A 21,867-nucleotide genomic window follows, 5' to 3' on the forward strand; every position below is an offset into this window, starting at 1 on the left:
GTGCTGTATGCAGGTGTGTGTGTGTGTGCCATACATGGGGCAAGAGGTGCTGTATGCAGGTGTGTGTGTGTGTGCCATACATGGGGTAGGAGGTGCTGTATGCAGGTGTGTGTGTGTGCCATACACGGAGTGGGAGGTGCCGTATGTGGGGCGGGAGGTCAAGGCAGCAGGGTCTTGGCAATGGGTCACAGCCAGGAAGCAAGCAGGGAGCTGCTGAGTGCTGTTCTCCAGCCCCTACTGTTTTCATTAATTAAAAAAATATTAATGATGGGGCTGGAGCGATGGCTCAGAGGTTAAGAGCATTGCCTGCTCTTCCAAAGGTTCTGAGTTCAATTCCCAGCAACCATATGGTGGCTCACAACCATCTGTAACAGGGTCTGGTGCCCTCTTCTGGCCTGCAGGCATACACACAGACAGAATATTGTATACATAATAAATAAATAAATAAATATTTTAAAAAAATATTAATGAAAATAATTGCCGGGTGTTGCTGGTGCCCGTCTTCAATCCCAGTACTCCAGGAGACAGGCGGATCTGTGGGTTTGAGGTCAGCCTGGTCTACAGAGTGAGTTCCAAGAAAGATAGGACCTCAAAAACAAACAAAAAAAAACTTTTTATTTTTTTACAATTTTTTAAAATTATATTTAGTTGTTTTATGTATGTGTGTGAATGTGTGAGTGGGTTGCAGAGGTCAGAGGACAACCTGTTTAGGGAGCTCTGCCCTGTGGGTCCCAAGGACTGAACTCAGGCTTGGTAGCAAAAGGCTAAAGAGCCACCCAGCCATCCCGTGGGCCCTGGATTCCCTTTTGTAGCATGTGGATGGGTTTCTTTTCATGTGAGGAGTTGCTTACCTAGCTTGTCATACTGTAAAAGTGGTCCCCGAAATGTGAAGATGATGTGAAAAGCTGGCCTAGAGGTGGCACGTGAACGTACTCATTGATACCAGTCAAGAGAATGAAATCAGAGCCGTGTGTGTGGAATACATTGATCGCTGTGGGGAACTCTGGTTCCCCTCTGCGCAGTCACCGGCTGAAACAGCCGATGTTGGTAAGAAGATATGTCGTGTTGGCGAGAGTTCTGCGGTTCAACAATGTAGCTGGCTCCTGGGAACGTGTCTTTCAAAGTTCATTCATTGTCAAATATTGACTGAAGCTCCCTGTGCTCTGGGTCCGTGCTTAGGCCTGGGGCTGCTAAAGTCAGGTCGATCACTAAGTTCCTGCACTTCTGGCCTCAGAGGAAGGGCGAGACGTCACACCCACACCCGGCAGGGAAAGATGCCTGGGACTTTTAGAGCTCGGTGGTTTTTATTGGTTGTTTAATTATATCAAATAACTTTTACTGGTGGTAAACTAATTTCCATAATTACCGATGCATTCATTCATATTGGTGCTTCTTTTATTGTGGCAGAAGATGGCTGTGCCTCCCACATATGCTGATCTTGGCAAGTCTGCCAGGGATGTCTTCACCAAGGGCTATGGTGAGTGTTGGAGGAGGGAGTCGGGAGGGATGGAGGAATGGAGGGACTTTTACCTACAAATGGTATTTGAGACACTTGATGGTCAGTTCCCAGCTGTGCAGTCAAAAAGATGCGCTTCCTGCGGCTGTGCGCCACCCAGTGGCGAGGCTTAGGCATTGCAGGACAAGTAGCTGACGCTGCGTCTGCCCCAGTAGAAGAATGGCATTCTAAATTTAGCCTGACGGGCCTACCAGCCCTGATGACCGTGTCTCTGCCAGCTGCTGGGAATCTCCCCACTCTCTTCTCCCCGGCCCTGCATGGGCACAGGTGGGGCCTGCGTTCTCAGTGTGCCCCTGTTGCATCGGCTTCCCGTAAGCAACAGCAGGTGCCAGGTGCCCCCAGCGCTTAGGGCTTGTAGTGAGTTTCCGTAAGCATCTCCAGATGGCCAGGAGGAAGGCAGAGGTGTCCTGGCTTCAGGTTTTTATTTTTCTAGTGCTGGGGATCCAACCTAGGGTCTTGAGCTTGCTAGCAATCGTTCTACCACTGAGCTGCAGCTCCAACCCCTCTGGCTTGGTTAGTTAACTTGTTTGGTTTTTTTTTTTTTTTTCTTTTTTAGGCTTTGGCTTAATAAAACTTGATTTGAAAACGAAGTCGGAGAATGGATTGGTAAGTTGCTCTGCTTGCACGGGACAGTATATTTGTTTCTGGCCAGTAGGGGGTGCTGTGGCCAGACTGGCTGAGCCGGAAGCAGTTGCCTATTTGGATTGTGCCCTTTGTGCTTGTCTGTCATCTTATCTGTGTGATAGGTGGTCTGGGGTTATAGTAGCTGCTGATAGTCATAGGAAAATGAGAGTGGCCTCTGGTAAACTTGCCGTTATGTTTCTTGCTTTTTTACAAGTTATTTTGTGGTATTGGAAGGAAATCAAACTCTGGCCCTAACACACTGTAGGCACATGCTCTGCCATTGACCTTAACCTCTAGCCTGGTTACTCCTTGATGTTTCTTACTTTAAAGTTGGCCTTTCTTTTTCTCTCTCTCTCTCTCTTTTTTTAAAGATTTATTTACTTATTATGTATACAACATTTTGCCTCCATGTATGCCTGCAGGCCAGAAGAGGGCACCAGACCTCATTACAGATGGTTATGAGCCACCATGTGGTTGCTGGGAATTGAACTCAGGACCTCTGGAAGAGCAGCCAATGCTCTTAACCACTGAGCCATCTCTCCAGCCCCCTTCTCTTCTTTTTTTTTTAAAAAAATAATTTATTTAACTTTATTTTATGTGCATTGGTGTGAAGGTGTTAGATCCCCTAGAACTGGAGTTACAGTTGTGAGTTGCCATGTGGGTGCTGGGAACTGAAGCTGGGTCCTCTGGAAGAGCAGCCAGTGCTCTTATCCACTGAGCCATCTCTCCAGCTTCCTTCCTTCTTCCTTCCTTCTTTCCTTCCTTCTTTCCTTCCCTTCCTTCTTTCCTTCCTTCCTTCCTTCCTTCCTTCCTTCCTTCCTTCCTTCCTTCCTTCCTCTCTCTCTTTTTCTCTCTGTCCCTCCCTCCCCTCCTTTCTTCTTTTTTTTCTTTAGTTTTTTTAGTTTTTTGAGACAGAGTTTCTCTGTAGTTCTGGATGTCCTGGAACTCATTCTGTGGACCAGGCTGTCCTGGGACTAAAGGCTTGTGCCACCACTGCTCAGCTGCTTTTTTTTAAGAGTTTTGTGTGTGTGCGCATATGTGTTCGTGTGTTTGTGCCTGCATGAGTTTGTATGTACCATATGTATGAAAGAACCTGGGGAGGCCAAAAGAGGGTATTGCATCCCCTGGAACTGGGGTTACTTTTACAGGTCACTGTGAACTGCATTGTGGGTGCTGGGATTCAAACCCATATCTTCTTCAAGAGCAATAAGTGCTCTTTACTGCTGAGCTGTCTTCAGCTCTGTTGACATCTGCTTTTGTTTATTTACTTCATTTTGGTTTAGTTTCATTTTTTGAGACGTGACCCTGGATGCCCTAGAACTCATTGTGTAGACCAGATTAAAGGCATGTTCTACCTATATTTTTGTCTGTGTGTGAGGGGCGTTTGAAACAGGGTTTCTTTGTGTAACAGTCCTGGCTGTTCTGAAACTTGATTTGTAGACCAGGCTGGCCTCAAACTCACCGAGATCCGCCTGCCTCTGCCTCCTAAGTGCTGGGATTAAAGATGTGTGCCACCTATGGTTTTAATGTTTCATTATTATTTAGAGAACATTCTTGTTTTTAGATTGTTGGAAGGAAGAGTGTGGGTTTAGAATTCTGTGTCAGCTTTCACTCTGTGACTCTCTCTGTCTGAGGCTGGAGGCAGCTGGAAGCTGGGTGGCTTCTTATGCAGACTTTAAGGGCTGTGGGGAAGAAGGAAGCTGTCTGCCAAAGAACTCCCCAGAAGCTTCCTTTTGGTAGCAGGATCTTTCAGTCCTTTGTATTTTCAGTATCTAACTGAACTGTAGAAATAATTCTGGTTGGATATGCCGGGGACTCTCTGTTGCTTAAGGTCCTGGAGAGGCACTGAGGGCAGGCTGGACTGTGGGCTGAGACTCTCTTTCCTTTAAGGAATTTACCAGCTCAGGCTCCGCCAACACAGAGACCACCAAAGTGAACGGCAGTCTGGAAACCAAGTATCGATGGACTGAGTACGGCCTGACGTTTACAGAAAAGTGGAACACAGACAACACCCTGGGTACCGAGATCACCGTGGAAGATCAGGTAAGGCCTCCCCGCCGGAAGTGCTGGCTCCACCCATTCCCATCACAGCATCCACGGCCCTTCACTCAGCTAACCTGTACCACCTCTCTCTTCCATGCAGCTCGCGCGTGGGCTGAAGCTGACCTTTGACTCATCCTTCTCACCTAACACTGGGTAAGGGTCTCACCTTTGTCCCACGAGGACATTTTAGGATGTTGTGGGCCTTGGAAGTCCTTCATGACAAAGGATTTTGGTGTTAAGGGTGACATCACGTTAAAGGTAGCCTCTAAACTGGGTGACTGGGGGGTGGGGAGGGGTCAGGGCCAGCCAGGGCTATAGTGAGATTCCATATCAAAGAATAGAAACTAACGAGACAACAATAGGGCTGCCTTGGTCTGAGCTCTGTATGTTCTGTGAGTTCTGCGGTGGTGTTTAGGCCAGGACACAGATACCCATCTGTTAATGGGCTGTGCTGTAGTAAGCATTAGAAAATACATTTATCTAACACATGGTCTTGTGTGTTCCTCTGCTATTTGGAGACCGAGGTTGCCTGGGTCAGGATGCTGTTTGCCCCAAGGAGCTTCCATTTTCCTTTTGACACTGAGTCTTCTGTAGCCCCAGCTGGCCTTGAACTCATTAAGTAGGCAGGGACAACCTTGAACTTCTGACCCTCCTGCTTCCACCTCCCAAGTACTGGGATCACGGGTGTGTGATCCAGTTTCTGAGGGTGGTAAGGGTCAAAGCCGGGGTTTGTGCTCCCAGGTGAGCACTCTACCCACTGAGCTGTGTCCCCGGGGCTGAGGATTGTCCTTGGTAGCAGAGGACTCAGACCAGTGTTCCAGGATCCCACGATGCCCATTGTATGTATGACTGCAGCGCAAGCTTTCTGTCCTGTTGATGTGTTTTATTTAAAGCTGCCAGTAACAAATGTGGCCAAGGCTGAAGGGCAGAAGTGGCATTTGGAAGCAGGGGCTTCTGGTCACTGCTGCCTGTTTTGTAGGTATGGAGGGCCCTTCTCCCAGTTTTCTGAGACACTGAGATCTCTGCCAGAAACAGATTAGGCCTGTTGGTTGTTGACACATCAAAGGGCAAAGAGAGCAAGCTGGCTTTCCTCAGCTCCTGAGGCTGTACAGGACCAGACAGAACGTTTCCCTTCTAGAATAGTCTACACTCCTCGGAGTGGTGAGTCTCCTAAATCAGGGGAAGCTTGTTTTGCCCACTGATGATCGAGTCTAGGCTTTTACTAAATCTCATGTCTTCCTTTTTTGGTTTAGCAGGTTTTTGGTTTGGCAGGCTTTTGGTTTGGCAAAACATGTATAAAATTTACCATCTGCATCATCTTTAATATTCACAGTTCATGGCATGTGTTTTTATTTTTTGTGATTCTGGGCTGTTTTTTTTTTTTTTTCTTCTTCCTTTTTTTGATTGCCTGTCTATGCCTCCCTAGCGCTGAGATTAAAGGTGTGAGCTGCTGTGTGGGTGCTGGGAACTGAACCTGGGTCCTTCGCGAGAGCAGCCAGTGCTCTCAACTGTTGAGTCATCTCTCTAGCCCCCTCAGGTTAACCTTTTATTTTGAAATAACTTTTGCAGTTTTTATATAGAAAATTGTGATAAAAGTAACATGTAGAATTCTCTTCTCTTTCACCCCTAGCTCCTTCTCTGTTGAAATCTTCTGTCTACCATCACATTATAACATAGCTCATAATGTATATAGAATATACAGCCATTTAAGCTGGGCAGTGGTAGCGCACGCCTTTAATCCCAGCCAGCACTCAGGAGGCAGAGGCAGGGGATCTCTGAGTTTGAGGCCAGCCTGGTCTATGGGAGCTAGTTCCAGGACAGGCTTCAAAGCCACAGAGAAACCCTGTCTCGAAAAACAAAACAAAACAAAAAAAGAATATACAGCCATTTGCTACATAATATTTCAATCACGCACTATAGGGACTTGAGATGATAACAGCTCAAACATTCCTATTGCCGTCGAGGCAGAGTGTATTTCCTGAGTGTGCAATAATTGACATAAACAGCACCCACTCCGCCACCTCTCCATAAAAGTCTAGCATGTACAGGTGTGCACATGTCACGGTGTTTGGTGGTGATACAGACTGAGTGTGTGAATGGCTCATGTACTCACTGTGCGTTTTCCCATTAAAGCGTGTTCCTTATAAAATGTTTCCTGTGAATGCCTGTGCTGGGTTCCATTGCCTGCCTTGGGCATCTTATGCATGCTCTGTCCCTTGGGTGCACCAGGAGGCCGTGATTGAGTGATTAACCACGGCCATCTGGGGTTTCTGTTAAGTGCACCCCATGATGTTTGCTTAATGACCAAATGGCCCAGCGATGCAGTTTGCAGACTGTGTCCGTGTCATTGAGCAACTGTGGTGAAGATGAGTGCCAGCAAGCGAACGTTGGTACCGCACTGTTAACCGTCGCCCTGCTGATGTTCTCGCTCTGGCTCGGGATCCAGTTCTGGCTCTTCCATTGCACCGGGCACTCAGTCTCCCTTGCGGTCTCTTCCTGGGACACACTCTGCGTCTTTTTCTCTTGTGACCTGAACATTTTTGAAGAATGGCTGAGAGTTCTTGGCGGAATGACCTTCTGCTTGGATTACCCTGCTAATTCTTTCTGATTACATTCAGGTTGTGTATTTTTTGGCCTCTGAAGAAGTGGCACCTCATTGTATCCACGGTACATGCTGTCAGGAAGACCGCCACGTGTGTCTTTACCCGTGATACTAACCTTGATCTTGTGGCTAATGTGACATCTGCTGGCTCCCTCCCCGGGAACTCTGCTAGTCTCTAGCTTTGTTCTCGGTAGATACGAAGCTGGGAGGTACTAAGACACAATGTGCTTTCCCATCATGCTTTGGGTCACATCCTTTTCTCCATCATTATTTTAGGTAGTTATTCCCATCATCCCTGTCTTTCTCATGGGGTTTCCTGTAGGGAAGGGCTGTCCTACTCCCTCACTTCCTGAACCAGGTTTTTTATTCTTAGATTTTATTTAGATATATTTATCTTTATGTGCGTGAGTGTTTTGTCTACATGTATGTATGTGCATCGTGTGCGTGCCTGGTACCTACTGAGATTAGGAGAGCACTGGATGTCCTGGGACTGGAGTTAGAGTTGGTTGTGAGCCACCGTGTGGGAATGAAGCCCATGTGGTCTGCAAGAGCACCCAGTGCTCTTGACTGCTGAACCATCTCTCTAGTCCTTTATTATTTAACCTCCCTCCCCCACATTTGTTCATGTGTATGTATGTGTGTGTGCACGTGTGCGCACGTACGTGTATGTGTGTGCTCCACAGTGTACATGTGGACATCAGAACAACTTGCTGGGTTTGGTTTTCTCTTTTCTCCATGTTAATCCCAGGGATTCGACTCAGGTCATCAGGTTTGGCTGCAACCACCTCTACCTGCTGAGCCACCTTGCCAGTTCCTGATCAGTTTTTCTGTTAGGATAGATTCATGGACGTTTATTCTGTGAGTTATGTTCCATTACATCATGCACGCCGTGGCTTGCGTCTCAGTTGTGACAGTTGGAGCTCTGTCAGGTTGATATGTCCGGGCTTCTGAGGAGCTCATCTCCGTTTGAGCTCATCTGTGTTTCTTGTTTTAGGAGAGCTTTGTCTGAAGGCTTTGTTCCCTAGTCCTGCTGCTGGCCATTCCTCCTAGGAGCCTTGGGTAGGCTGTTTATAGGGTAGAGCCATAGGCACAAGGTGTGCTGGGTAGTGGTGAGCTTTGATGGCTCTCGACAGAGTGGAAATGAACACTGGCTTTCTGAAGCTCTGATGATGCCTGGAAAACACTGGCCACCCTTAGCCAAATGTGGGCCACAGCTAGGCGGAACTTCAGACCCCACTGAGGGATTAGTACCCCCGCAAGTGTTGCCTTCCACAGATAAAGCCTGCTTGCTAACCATCACTGTGTGTCATGTCTCTTTTGAGTGCTTGTCAAATTAGCACCCCCGCTTAAGTAGCTTAAAAAAATCCCAGTGACATTTGAGAAAGGAGAGTTTCCCTAGCTTCACGAGGAGCAGAGACTTGGGGATGGCTGAGTCACCCTAGCTCTGTCTCTGTCCTTTTTCTTTGGACGCGTGGACCCCTGGCTAGAATCCCATGAGACATGAGTAGAGGCTTTGTATGAATCGGTGTGGGTGGTGCCTGTGGCTGGTCAGAGATTCTGCCGCAGGCATTGCACTTTGGTTAATAGCTGCTTTTCATTGTTTTTGTCTTTTGAGAGAAGGTCTCATGTAGCCCAGTCTGGACTTGAGTTTCTTTCTTTCTTTCTTTCTTTCTTTCTTTCTTTCTTTCTTTCTTTCTTTCTTTCTTTCTTCCTCTTTTTTGGGGGGGGGGCTTTCGAGACAGGGTTTCTCTGTAACTTTGGAGCCTGTCCTGGCTCCAAAGTAGACCTGTCCTGGCTCTTGTAGACCAGGCTGGCCTCAAACTCACAGAGATCCACCTGCCTCTGCCTCCTGAGTGCTGGGATTAAAGGCATGTGCCACCACCACCCGGCTGGACTTGAGTTTCTGCGTAACTAAGGCTGGCCTTGAACTCCCATCCTCCTGCCTCCATGTCCAGGTGTGTGCCACTCATGTTTTTTTCAGAGAGGATCTGACTATGTAGCTCAGGCTGGCCTCCAAGCTATGATCATCTTGCCTCAGCCTTGGGGGGTGTTTCTTCTTCCATCTTGTGGGTTCTGGGGACCCAACTGAGGTCGTTAGCCTTGGCAGAAAGCACCACTACCCTAAGCTGTATTACTGGCACTAAACTAATCTTCTGCTATATTTTGGTCTGTTGTCAGTACTGTTTTTATCAGTGCTCACATTTTCCTGTCTGTGAAGCTCCTGGGTGGGAACCTTCTTATTTTAACGATCAGATCCATTTGCCCAGTTCCTGGTAATCTCTGGTGGCTTGGAGAGTGACTTCAGGCTTCCTTTGTATGTTTCCTGCCCTGAATCTGTAACTGGTCACTTCCCACAAAACAGCAGGGCCTCTGGGGAGGGAATGCTTTTAGAGCCTATGGTCTGCATGCTTTAATCTCGCTGTGAATAGGGCCAGGAGCAGGCAAGTCTGTGTGGTCCTCGCCACTCTGTCCAGACCTGGTTTCTGTGGGCTAGACTGAGAAAGCCATTGGCCAGGGAATCATCTTTTTTGCAATCATGTGATATAGTTTCAATTTTATTTGATAGGTTCGATCTCCAAAAAATTTTTTATTTTAATGTCTTTGTGTGTGTATTGCATGTGTGCATCCCCCACAGTGCACTTGTGGGGGTCAGAGGGTGGCTTCAGGTTTGCTCTTCTCTTTCACCTTCTTGGGGTAGGATTTCTTTCTTTTTTTAATGATTTATTTATTTTTATTTTATGTGCATTGGTGTGTTGCCTGCATGTATGTCTCTGTAAAGGTGTTGTATCCCCTGGAACTGCAGTTATAGGCAGGTATGGGTTACCATGTGGGTGCTAGGAATTGAACTCAGGTCCTCTGGAAGAGCAGTCAGTGCTCTTAACTACTGAGCCATCTCTCCAGAATTTCTTTTGTTCATTGCTATATATGCCAGGCTAGCTGGCTTCAGTGAGCCTCCTGTCTCTCCATCCCATTTCCCTAGAGAGATTTACTGGGATTGCATATACTTTTGTTATATATATTGGGCTCTGGGGATTTGAACTTGGGTCTTTCAGCTTGTCTGGTAAGCGCTTTATCCACTGAGCCATCTACTCAGCCCAGTAGATACTCTCTTATTCTCTGGGGTTTGCTTTGGATAAAAATTACGACTCACCTACCTTTGCTGAGGGACACTGGGTCTTGAGAAATAGTTGACAGACACTGAACTAACTGGTCTTAGATGCGAAGAATCTGGCATCACTGGACCTGAGATCAGGACTTCCAGCCTCCATGAGTGAGGGACTCAGGTTCCTCATCAGTATCCAGAACTCTCTGCTGTGAACTCAAGTGGGGTCTCACAACCATGGCGTGAGAGTTCTCCTACTGCACTCAGTAAGCAGGGGAAAGATTTATTACTTGTGTGTGTATGTGCGCGCGCTTACCATATAGAGGCAGGTACCTGCAGAGGCTAGAAAAGTGTTAGATCCCCAGGAACTGGAGTTGCAGGCAGTTGTGAGCTACCAGTGTGGGTGTTAGAAACTGAATCCCAATCTTCTGCACAAGCACTTTTAGCTTCCGAGCCTCCTCTCCAGCCCCAGGGATCTGCTATTTCTTTTTTTGCTGCCTACTTGGTGAGCCACAAAGGTGACCATCTTCCTCAAATTGCTGCTTGGGTAGCTTTGTGATATGCGGCTCTTCTGTAGGTCTGGCAGACAACAAACATGCCTAATAGATGCCAGTGTAGGGTGTTGTGTTGAGCATAGGGAGAGGCTGGAAAAGGTTGGCGCTCACTTCCCATGGTGTGCACAGCACAGTGTTGATGCAGCCTTTTGCAGACAAGATTTGAGCTCAGGAGAAGTTGCATCTTGCTTGTGGCTCAGCAGCTGTTTAGGGTTAACTGGCCACCAGCCTCGCTTCTATTCCCTACCACCTCCTGAGACCAGACAACATGTTTGCATAGTTCTTAGCATGATTGTGTCAATGTAAGTTAGCTTGGCTTTTTTAATACATTTTTTTTTCTTTTTCTTTTAGGAAAAAAAATGCTAAAATCAAGACAGGGTACAAGAGGGAGCATATCAACCTGGGCTGTGATGTGGACTTTGACATCGCTGGGCCCTCGATCCGGGGTGCCCTGGTACTTGGCTATGAGGGCTGGCTAGCTGGCTACCAAATGAATTTTGAGACCTCCAAGTCCCGAGTGACCCAGAGCAACTTTGCAGTTGGCTACAAGACGGATGAATTCCAGCTTCATACTAATGTGTAAGTGTGTGTGTGGGGGGGTGTCTCAGTCACTTTTCTAGTGCTGTGACAAAATGCCATAGCCAAAGCAGCTTATAAAAGAAGGTGTTGAGAGTCCATGGCGGCGTAGCAAAGGCACAGCACCACAACAGCTGAGAGCTCACATCTTGATCCACAACCAAGAGGCAGAGCAAAAGAGAGTGCCCTGGGAATGGTGGGAGTATTAAAACCTCAAAGCCCCCAGTGACACACCTCCTCCAACAAGGCCACACCTCCCAATCCTTCTCAAACAGTTCTACTAACTGAGGACCAAATATTCAAACAGGGGCCAGTCTCATTCAGAATGTTGCAGAGTGTCATATGTTGGCTAGGGTGGTGTCTTTTCATTTTTCCTGAAGATCACTTTTCGGTCATTTGGGTCAGATGAGCTAAAGGGCCTGTTAGCATTTTTTCCCATCCCATGGTGGATAACCAGGAATGCATAGGATTTTCTCTTTGTTAATGTGCTTAGCAGTATACTGACTGGACGGTGGTATGATGGGCAGAGAGGTTGCATGTTAGGTTGGAGAGAGTCTATCACTGGACTGGGAGGCTGAAGGACGTTGATGTTTTGAGGGAATCAAAATTTTCAACCATAAAAATAATCTTATTTGAGGCTGGAGGGACGCCTCATCAGATAAGAACACTTACTGCTCTCAGAGAGGATACAAGTTTGGTTCCCAGCATGGCTTACAACCACTTTAGGGGCTCCAACACTCTCTTTTGGCCCCCGAAGGGTACACCCTAGCCTCCATACATAAAAAAGAAAAAAGGGGGGCAGTTAATTTTGGGTTAGTTCCATGAAGCGTTAACTTGTTCTTTCCACTAGAGGGTGCTAAAGAAGTAATGTCTTATTCAGACCAGTAATGGTATTGCTCTAAACAAATACTGTTTCCACTGATAACAATGAAAGCATTTATTTGTGTGAACACCTCTGTCCCGGTGTAGCCTAGAGTACAGCTCGCAGGGAGCCTGTTCTCTTCGTTTGTATCCAAACCACAGCACTTGTCTTCCAGGGAATGTGGGGTCTGGGCTTTCTTGTTGGACATGTCTCTTGGACTTTGCTTCCCTCCCGCCTTCTTCAACAGAATCATTTACAAAAGTAAAGACACAAGCCATAGAAAATAGAAAGTTTTGTAGAATCCCAATGTTCTAGTTTCTGCTTCCATTTTTAAAAAGCCAGTTTGTTTTTATTCATGTGTATGCGTGTGTCTGTGTGTGTGTCACATGTGTGCAGGTGCCCATGGAGGCCACAAGAGGGCATCGGAGCCTCTGGAACTGGAGTTAAGGGCAGTTGTTATAGGTTGATAGATTTGGGTTCTTTGGAAAAGCAGCAAGTACTCTTAACCACTTCCGCCCCATTTTTAAAAGAGCATTTGGAAGGCAACTTGAGGTTTTGTGTTGGTCTGGTGGTTGTGTGGGCTGCCTTTAAGAGTTCCCAGGGGTTGGTGAGAACTTTGTTCAGTCTGTTTCTGGCACCCCTGTTCTTCTATTGGTGCTGGTGACATTTCAGCCTGTGTCCTCGGGCAGCTGGACATCTATTGCTGTGCTTCCTTGTAGGAATGATGGGACGGAGTTTGGTGGCTCCATCTACCAGAAGGTGAACAAGAAGTTGGAGACCGCTGTCAATCTCGCCTGGACAGCGGGGAACAGTAACACTCGCTTTGGGATAGCAGCCAAGTACCAGGTCGACCCTGACGCCTGCTTTTCGGTGGGTACTCATGAATCACATGGCTCATGATTGAGAGCATTCTGTGCTCCAGCTTAAAGGTTCTCATTGGGCCAAGACCATTCTTGTGCTTAATTCCACTTGAAACGGATACCTCAAAAAAAAAAAAATCTTTTTTTTATTTCTTTTTTATTGGGGGGGGGAAGGGGTGCACAGAAGGGGAGCACAGTTTTACTGTGTGGTCTTGTCTGGTCAGGAACTCACTATATAGACTTCACAAAGATCCATGCACCTCCGCCTCACCAGTTACTGGGGTTAAAGTCATGTGCCACCACAACTGGTGGCTCTTTTATTTTTTGGAGACAGGGTTTTTCTGTGTAGCCCTGGCTGTCTCTGTAGACCAGGCTAGCCTTGAACTCAGAGGTCCACCTGCCTCTGCCTCCTGAGTGCTGGGATTAAAGGTGTGCGCCACCATGCCTGGCACCTGCTTGGTTTTTATTTTGGAGGAGCGGAACGCTTGTGGAGGTTGATCGGGTAACCTTCCTTAAAGGCACCCAGCGCAGAGAAAGTACGTTCCCAGACCTGGCTTTGAGTAGACTGCTGTGCTATTGAGCCTCTTTCTCTAACCCGTCCTGTCCCATCATGCAAACTGTAAGGAGGGATCCCTTAAATGTTTTATTTTTGCTCTTGTTTTCATTTTGTTCTCAGTCCCTATGGTCCACATTAAAGTCTCAGTGGTCAGGATGATGTATTCGAATGGTAGAGCCTTTGCCTAGCATGCACAGGAGCCTGGGCTTAAGCCATATTATGGGGGGGGGGGAGAGCAAACCAAAACAAGGCCAGGGCTGTAGCTCAGTTGGGAGAGTGCTTGCTTGCTGGGGGTGCAGGAAGCCTGCTGCCTGATCCCCAGCACAACAGAAACAGCAGGCAGAAGAATCAGAAGTTCAAGGCCTTTCTTGGCCGTGATATAGCAAGAGTTCAAATATAACCCTGAACTGCATCGTGAGAGCGCATCTCTAAAAAGACAAAGCCAGTTAGTTGCTCAGTGGGCATCTTGTCTTGCCTACCCTGTGGCACTGGTCAGAGCCCCGAACTGCACAGGTTTTGTGGCGAACCCTGTTGAACTGGCTTCTGTTGTTACCCTATAGGAAGCCACCCTTTTGGGGTGGAATGAGGAAGTATCATGTAGAAATTTCCTGCTGGTTGGTGTAACTCACAGTCTGTTTTAAGTATCCTGACCTGGGAACAGGATTTGGCTCCCTCAACATCAGCCATGCATGTAACACCAAAGGACAGGGGCCTCCTTGTTGGGAGCCTAAAGAAAGAGTTCGAGGGGCATGGCCTGCCAAGAGCCCTTAGTCTCCTCGCTCTGTCTGTCCTTGGGAGGTCACAGGGGCAGGAAGGCACGTGCACCTGCATTTGAGTCTTAGGAGATGGCTGTGAGCACAGTTTGCATCTGACGGCTGGGACCTGAGAAGAAGCCCTCACCCATCTGGAGGCAGACACGTGGGGGTGCTGTTTTTCACGGTTGTGGGACGCTCTTTTCATTGGGCCTATCTTTTTCCTTTCAGGCCAAAGTGAACAACTCTAGCCTGATAGGCTTAGGGTACACTCAGACCCTCAAGCCAGGTACGTATCGCCTGTCTGAAGCTAGTTACTTCTCTGTCTTACGAAAAAAGTAATGGCTACATTTTGCGGATTTTTGCTATTGCTGTGGGGCGCTGTAAATGAATGTATGTAAGTGTCTGTAGTTGAATGTTTATAAAGGAGTTTGATCATTGTCAGAAGAAAAAAGGTGGATGAGAAATAGCAAGCCAGAAAGGAAGCACCGGTAAATACCATGTATAAGATGTTACATCCTGGTTATTTCCGGTAAATACCATGTATATGATGTTACATCCTGGTCATTTCCTTCCATCCTTTTCCTGGGGTCTGATACTTGTTGTCTCCAGGCTGCTGGCAGGTTTAACCTGTCAATCATCCTCACTATAGAAAGACAAGGGTGTAGAGATGGTGGTTAGTGCCTCTATTCTGCGTAGCTGTCCCAGCCACTCACTGGTGTGTGAGGGCTCCAGGGGCTAATCCCATTTTTGAACCCTCAAAGCTGATTATGTGATGTGAGAATCAGGTTCCTCCTGGGAACATCAGCCTGTTCGATCTAAAGTTACAAGTAAGTCTCAGGAAAAGGAGTTTATTGTTTGTGTGTGCACGGGTATGGGTGCGTACACATAACCAAGATGAACGGAAGGCTGATACAGGATAGGGTTTCCCTCCAAGACAGTATTGCTCAAGCTGTTTACTGTGTGGTACCAGAGGTCAAATGCTCATTGTAATGGGGGAACACGAAAGGGGACAGGAAAGTGGGTGTTTCAGCAGGGTTTATGCTCTGAAGGGTTCCTTTGTTTGGCTGTTTGGCCACTGCTGATTGTAGCTGGAACAAATTCAGACTTTGGGGTTAACCTTTTTTTTCTTTGTCTCTTCCCCCTTCTTCCTCCTCCTTCCTCCAACTGTCACCCCTCCCTCCCCACATCCATGTCTTTCTCATCCCCCCACAGGTATTAAGCTGACGCTGTCAGCTCTGCTGGATGGCAAGAACGTCAATGCAGGTGGCCACAAGCTTGGTCTAGGACTAGAATTTCAAGCATAAATGAATATTGTACAATCATTAATTTTAAACTATTTTGCAGTATAGCTACCTTCAGAATTTAGTGAACCTTTTAATGTTGTACGTTGGGGATGTGAGAATCGATAAATACCACGTTAGATCTCCAGGTTAAGGATGACTCGGCTTTCTGGTGTTTACCATTTCAGAGGTACAGCAGACACCCCATTCCTGAAAGGGTCCTTTTAGCTGTAGACGTGGTCTGGGGAGGAGACCCTCTAGAGATGCCAGGCCACAAGTGGAAGCTCGGAATATGCAGGCCCTTTGTAAATCTGTATCGAGTCCACAGGTGAAATTGTGACTTCCTGAGCAACCTTGGTGTCTCGATCCTAACTGCTGAGAAGCATGTGCACACATACCTGTGTGAGAGGACCTTTCCCAGACAGATCTCCGTGGCCTCTTCCTGTCCTTGCCCAGTTACCTGTTTTACACCAAAAGCACTCTTCTGGTTAGCTATTTCCTTTGTGCCATTTTAGGGTGGAGAGAGTGGGCCAATGGAGCCATCATTTAGGACTTCATTCTTCCTTGTGTTGTGGCATGGTTTTTTTCTTTTCTCTCTCTCTCTCTCTCTCTCTCTCTCTCTCTCTCTCTCTCTCTCTCTCTCTCTCTCTCTCTCTCACCATTGCACTAGAGTATGAGACAGCTTTAAGCTGGGCAGGTGATTGTGGTCACCATGACAACACTAGGGATCTAAAGTGACCTGTTAAAGCCACACCACTCTTTTTTTAGCAGTTTAATGGGTACATTAGAGAGTCTTCCATTTGTGTGGAATTAGCTCCTCCCCTTCAAATGCTGTAATTAACATCACTTAAAATAAAACTTGAATAAAATATTGAAACCTCATCCTCTTGTTGCTTTTCTTAAGAAAAATATGGGCCGGGCGGTGGTGGCGCAGGCCTTTAATCCCAGCACTCGGGAGGCAGAGGCAGGCGGATCTCTGTGAGTCTGTGGCCAGCCTGGTCTACAGTGTGAATTCCAGGACAGCCAGGACTACGCAGAGAAACCCTGTCTGGCCAGGGCATTGGTTTAGATTTGTACTTTTTTCCTTTGCATTCTGTGCATTGATATGTTTTGCTCTTGGTGTCTCACAAATCATCACTGACCTGATTGCATAAAAGAGCACTCCGGAGGCTGGAGAGGTGGCTCAGGGCTTCCTCAGTGCTTCCTATTCCTGTGGTGGATCTGAGGCTGCTCACAACTACCTGTAGCTCTGGATTTGGGGTATCTGACTCCCTCTTCTGCTGTGCCTAGGTACCACACACGTGACACACACACATAAATAAAAGTAAATATTTTTACTTATGGTTGGGTGTGGTAGATGATACATCCCAGCACCTTCAAGACTGAGACAAAAAGATAAAAAGATATATAGTGAGACTTTTAGACCTGAGAATCACGAGGAGAAAAGACGAAATTCATAATTGTCCAATTAAAGCAAGTTATATTTTGGGGTGCACCCAGGTCTGGCCAGCTGGCTGTCTCACCCTAAGTCGGGACTTGAGAGAGAGCAGCCCATGCTGGCCTCTTGAGGTCCTTTTTATATAGAGGTAAGATGTTCCCAGGAGCCGGGCCATGGTGGCGCACGCCTTTAATCCCAGCACTCAGGAGGGCAGAGGCAGGTGGATTTCTGTGAGTTCGAGGCCAGCCTGGTCTATAAGAGCTAGTTCTAGGACAGGCTCCAAAGCTACAGAGAAACCCTGTTTTTTTTTTTTTTTTTTTTTGGTTTTTCTAGACAGGGTTTCTCTGTAGCTTTGGTGCCCATCCCAGAACTAGCTCTTGTAGACCAGGCTGGTCTCGAACTCACAGAAATCCACCTGCCTCTGCCTCCTGAGTGCTGGGATTAAAGGTGTGTGCCACCACCGCCCGGCCCGAAACCCTATCTTGAAAAAAACAAAAAACAAAACAAAAAAGATGTTCACAGGGATGAGTCTGCTGTTAAACATTGCTAGAAAGTCTAAGGACAGATGTTGCGTGAATGAGGGTGAAAGTTTAGTGTAGGTTGAAAAACATTTTCAAGTTTTGCAGCTTACATCAGATCTAAGAAACAAGCTTATTTTTATTTTTGTTTTTTTTGAGACAGCCCTGGCTGTCCTGGAACTCATTCCATATAGTCAAGGGCCAGGCATAGTATTAAATGCTGTGCAGTGTACTAAAGTCCCCGAGTATAGGGGGATTTAATTCACTAGTTACTTATTGAGTGTCTGCCTGCAGTATGCAGTGTGTTGGATGAAATATCACTGTAAAATGCCTTCAGTTCATAATAACTCATTAATTAAAAGAATTTAGATGAGCTGGGTGGCTCAGCAGTTAGAACACTGACTGTTCTTGCAGAGAACTCGTGATTGATTCTTGGCACCCGCACAGTGGCTCACAACTGTAATTCCAGTTCCAGGGGATCTGATGCCACCATGGGACAAATGGCTGTGGTGCATATTTAACAAATCAAGTGGACCTGGCCAGGTTCTCCCAACATCCCTCAGTCCTTACCTGTTACAGGGTATGGCTGGTACAGCCCCCAACCCCCTCCAGTGCAGGGTTGGACTGCTTTCCCCAGAGGCTCTTCCCTATATAATCTAGACAATTTGGTTATCTGCTCTTTTGTACCTTTGCCCTCTTACCTGCTGCACCTGGTCTCCCTCTCCTTTCTCCTCTCCCCTCCTCCTCTCCCCATATGGCCCAGCTCAGTCTGGTTGCCTGCACTCTGGACTCTCCCAGATGTCTCTGCCTCTGGCTATGCTTTTCTTTCTTCCTTTTATCTAAAGTTCTCCTCCACTGTACCCAGGAGCAGTCGGGTCCTTTCCTTTTTCATTCAGTCTCTGATGATTCTGTACTCACAGAAATTCCACAGGACACATTCTCGTACTTAAAAATAAATCTGAAGCTGGGTGGTGGCGGCGCACGCCTTTAGTCCTAGCACTTGGGAGGCAGAGGAAGGAGGATCTCTGAGTTCAACGCCAGCCTGGGCTACACAGAGAAACTCTGTCATGAAGAAAACCAAACCAAACTGAGATAACAACAAAAAATGAGTTTAATCTGTCACTGAGGAGAAAAGAACACAGTAGATTAGGGAGGAGGACGGAGGGTGTCACAGAAGTCACTCATCTGAAAACTACCTCTAAACAGGCAGAATGCAGGACTGAGGTTATTCTCTGAACACTGGTATTTTCTGGACCAGCAGAAAGCAAAGCTTAGGGCATTTGGAAGGACAGGACCTTTGTGTGCTGACCTGGATGGTTTGGGCACCATTCCATGCGCACGGACTTGGGTAGACTGAGTTGGGATGACTGACTTTTTAGTTCTAACACTGAGTCTGTTTTTGAGCTGTCCTGGGGCCAAATATATCAGATTTGGGAGAACACAAGCCCTTCTCTATCCTGCAGAGGCAGCTCCGCTCTCTTTGGAAGGCGAAGAGATGGCAGTGAAACTGGGCACCATAAATGACAGCTTTATGCTACACCGATTTTCCTGAAAATTAATAAAGTGGAACAGAGGAATTGAAACCTATAGCTGTTTGTTTAGGAGACAGTCACACAACGTACCCACAGACACAAACTCTGTACCAAGGCCCTATGCAAACGTTCTAAATTTACATTTTCATATACTGAGGGCTTTGTTTTACAAAATGTAAAAAAGGGATAGTAATATATTTTTGGGAAATTTGAGGCTATTCTCAATGGCAGTCGTTCATTCTGACTTTTGGCAATGTTCTTGCTTTTCTTTCATAACACTATCGCACTGTTACGTCCTATCCACTCTACAGTGTGCCTCATGGGGAAGCAGGGCCTGCAAAGGCTGGCTTGAGTTTGCTTTGTTTATTGATGCACCCTTAACTATAGAGAAATGTTAAATAGTTAAGGAAACACTAAAGGATAAACCGGGATAGTGGTTCATGCCTGTAATTCCAGCACCTGGGAGGTGGAGGTGCAGGAGTTCAAAGTCATCCTTGGGTACAAAGGGATTTGGAGGCTAGCCTGGGCTACATGAGATCTTGTTTTTTTTTTTTTTTTTTTTTTTTAACAACAAGAGGGTACTGGAGAAATTACTCAGCAGTTAAGAATATCAGTGGTTTTCAGCATCCACTTCACACTCATGGCTCATCTAACTCCCCCTTCAGGGCTCTCACGCCCTCTTCTGGCATCTGAAGGCACATGCACTTACATACAACGTTCTTTTAGATTGTATTTATTAATTATGCATACAATGTTCTGCCTGCATGTATTCCTGCAGGCCAGAAGAGGGCACCAGATCTTATAAATGGTTGTGAGCCACCATGTGGTTGCTGGGACTTGAACTTAGGACCTCTGGAAGAGTGGCCAGTGCTTCTAACTTCTGAGCCATCTCTCCGGCCTCCTACACACAATTTTAACATTCAGTTTTTGCTGGGCATGGTGGCGCATGCCTTTGACACACTGAGTGCCACATAGACATAGCTAAGACATACACCAGGGATGATACATTTTGGGCAAATTGCACATGATTTAAATCATCGTAATTACAGATCATAGTGCATTTTAGGTGTTGTTTTTCAATAATATAATATTTTTACTTACAAAAACAATTAAACAACTAAACAATTGAAGTTCCTAGTGTTTTTTTTTTTTAATGTATGGTACTGCGTAAAACATTTTCCTCTATGAAGAGGGACCAAACAAAAATTTTTGAGACAGGGTTACTCTATATTTGACTGTCCTGGAACTCACTTTGTAGATCATGCTGGTCTCAGACTCACAGAGATTCGCCTGCCTCCCCTCCCGAGTGCTGGGATTAAAGATGTGCACCACCACGCCCATCTTAACAAAGTTTACGTAAGTATCTAGACTTCCTTCTATTTCCCTGGACAACGTTTTGTATGGAGGGGCAGCTAGTTTATTCTGCCGCTTGGCTAGCTTACACCCGAAATAACCACACAGAAACTGTATTCATTAAAACATTTCTTGGCCCATTAGCTCTAGTTTCTTATTGGCTAATTCCTACATCTTAATTTAACCCATTTCTAATTAATCTTTGTATTGCCACGTGACTGTGGCTTACCAGCAAGATTCTAGCCAGTGTCCGTCTCAGGCAGAAGATCCATGGCTTCTCTCACTCTGCCCTTCTTCCCAGCATTCAGTTCTGTCTTCTCTGCCTACATAAGTTCCACCCTATCAACTAGGCCAAGGCAGTTTCTTTATTAACCAATGAAAGCGACACACAAACAGAAGGATCTCCTACACCATTTCCCCTTTTCTGTTTAAACAAAAAGGAAGGCTTTAGCTTTAACATAGTAAAATTACATATAACAAAACAGTTATCAAGCAAAAATTACAGTTACAATATTTATATCTACTTTATCTTTTATCATAACTAGGGAAAACTATAATTATAACTATAATCTTCAACTCCATCAAAGACTCCAGAAGGATATAATATTACCTAAGTAAGCAGAAAGTGCATTGTAAGGAACTTCCAAAACTCTAGAAATGACATAGACATCTTGCTGCCTGGACAGTTACCCAAAGTTCTTCTATACCACTGGGGCATCCATCTTCAGCCTACAGGCCCATAGTATCCAGCAGACTTTTCCATGAAGCAGGAAAATTCAAAGACAGTTCAGTCACTTTCTTCTGTATCCTACAGAATGTCTCACAGACTCTTTTTTTTTTTTTTTTTTTTTTTTTGGTTTTTCGAGACAGGGTTTCTCTGTGGTTTTGGAGCCTGTCCTGGAACTAGCTCTTGTAGACCAGGCTGGTCTCGAACTCACAGAGATCCGCCTGCCTCTGCCTCCCGAGTGCTGGGATTAAAGGCGTGCGCCACCACCGCCCGGCTTTTCACAGACTCTTTTATGAAGCAGGAACCCCAAAGGACCATCTCACCTTTAGGCAAGTTCAAGAGTCATTTCTCTGCGGGTTCTGCATGTACAGTGAAGCAGTCCAGGCAAGAGCAGTTTCTTGCCCAAATGGCTATCAAACTCCATAAGGAGCCTCTTCGATGTCCATCTTCCTCTTAAAGTAGCTGGTGCTGCTAGGAGCAGATGTCTCATTGTTCTAAGTTATTAAAACATTTAAGTGCCACATTCTGAAGGTCTCTGAAAGACTTGAAGAATACCTATCTAACTGAAATATATCCCTATAAATCTAGAAAATCTAACTAACATGACCACAAGCTTGACTATTAAAGATGACTCTCTATTAACCTATATTAACCTAGTCTTTCAAAGTATCTTTTCTTGTTTGATCCATCAGATTAGGCCAAGGAATTTCCTGATGTTCTTCTGTGTAACTGAAAATCACTTGAGTGTTTTAGATGGTGTTTTGTGTTTCATTGCAGTTTGAACGTGATAGTTGAACGGCTCTTTGTACAGCATCTCAAACAATTCACCACCAAAAAAAAAAAAAAAAAAAAAAGAAAGAAATTGGTCACAGAGAGTACAGAGTAACACTGAGACAGAAATGTAGTGACCCCAGCATGACCTTCACACATCTGTGAGTGTGGCGGTGTGTCAATTCCTGACCAACAAT

At 46.1% G+C, this 21,867-nt stretch overlaps 1 protein-coding gene across 3 annotated transcripts in view; it reads left to right on the top strand.

The window, feature by feature from the left end:
- Vdac1 (voltage dependent anion channel 1) overlaps nucleotides 1–16,213 on the top strand; it is a 29,938-nt gene extending 13,725 nt beyond the window's left edge. For 2 of the 3 annotated variants that reach the window (XM_057776102.1, XM_057776101.1), the window contains exons 2-9: nucleotides 1,408–1,477; nucleotides 2,073–2,122; nucleotides 4,031–4,183; nucleotides 4,284–4,336; nucleotides 10,794–11,021; nucleotides 12,600–12,750; nucleotides 14,280–14,337; nucleotides 15,264–16,213. In XM_057776102.1, coding sequence (XP_057632085.1) covers nucleotides 1,411–1,477; nucleotides 2,073–2,122; nucleotides 4,031–4,183; nucleotides 4,284–4,336; nucleotides 10,794–11,021; nucleotides 12,600–12,750; nucleotides 14,280–14,337; nucleotides 15,264–15,355 — 852 coding nt within the window. In that variant the 5' untranslated portion in view covers nucleotides 1,408–1,410 and the 3' untranslated portion in view covers nucleotides 15,356–16,213. The remainder of the gene's footprint in view (nucleotides 1–1,407; nucleotides 1,478–2,072; nucleotides 2,123–4,030; nucleotides 4,184–4,283; nucleotides 4,337–10,793; nucleotides 11,022–12,599; nucleotides 12,751–14,279; nucleotides 14,338–15,263) is intronic. The other variant, XM_057776103.1, reaches the window with a different exon arrangement.
- The last annotated feature ends 5,654 nt before the right edge of the window (nucleotides 16,214–21,867 follow it).

The sequence above is a fragment of the Chionomys nivalis genome, chromosome 7 (assembly GCF_950005125.1).
Source record: "Chionomys nivalis chromosome 7, mChiNiv1.1, whole genome shotgun sequence".
NCBI lineage: Eukaryota > Metazoa > Chordata > Mammalia > Rodentia > Cricetidae > Chionomys > Chionomys nivalis.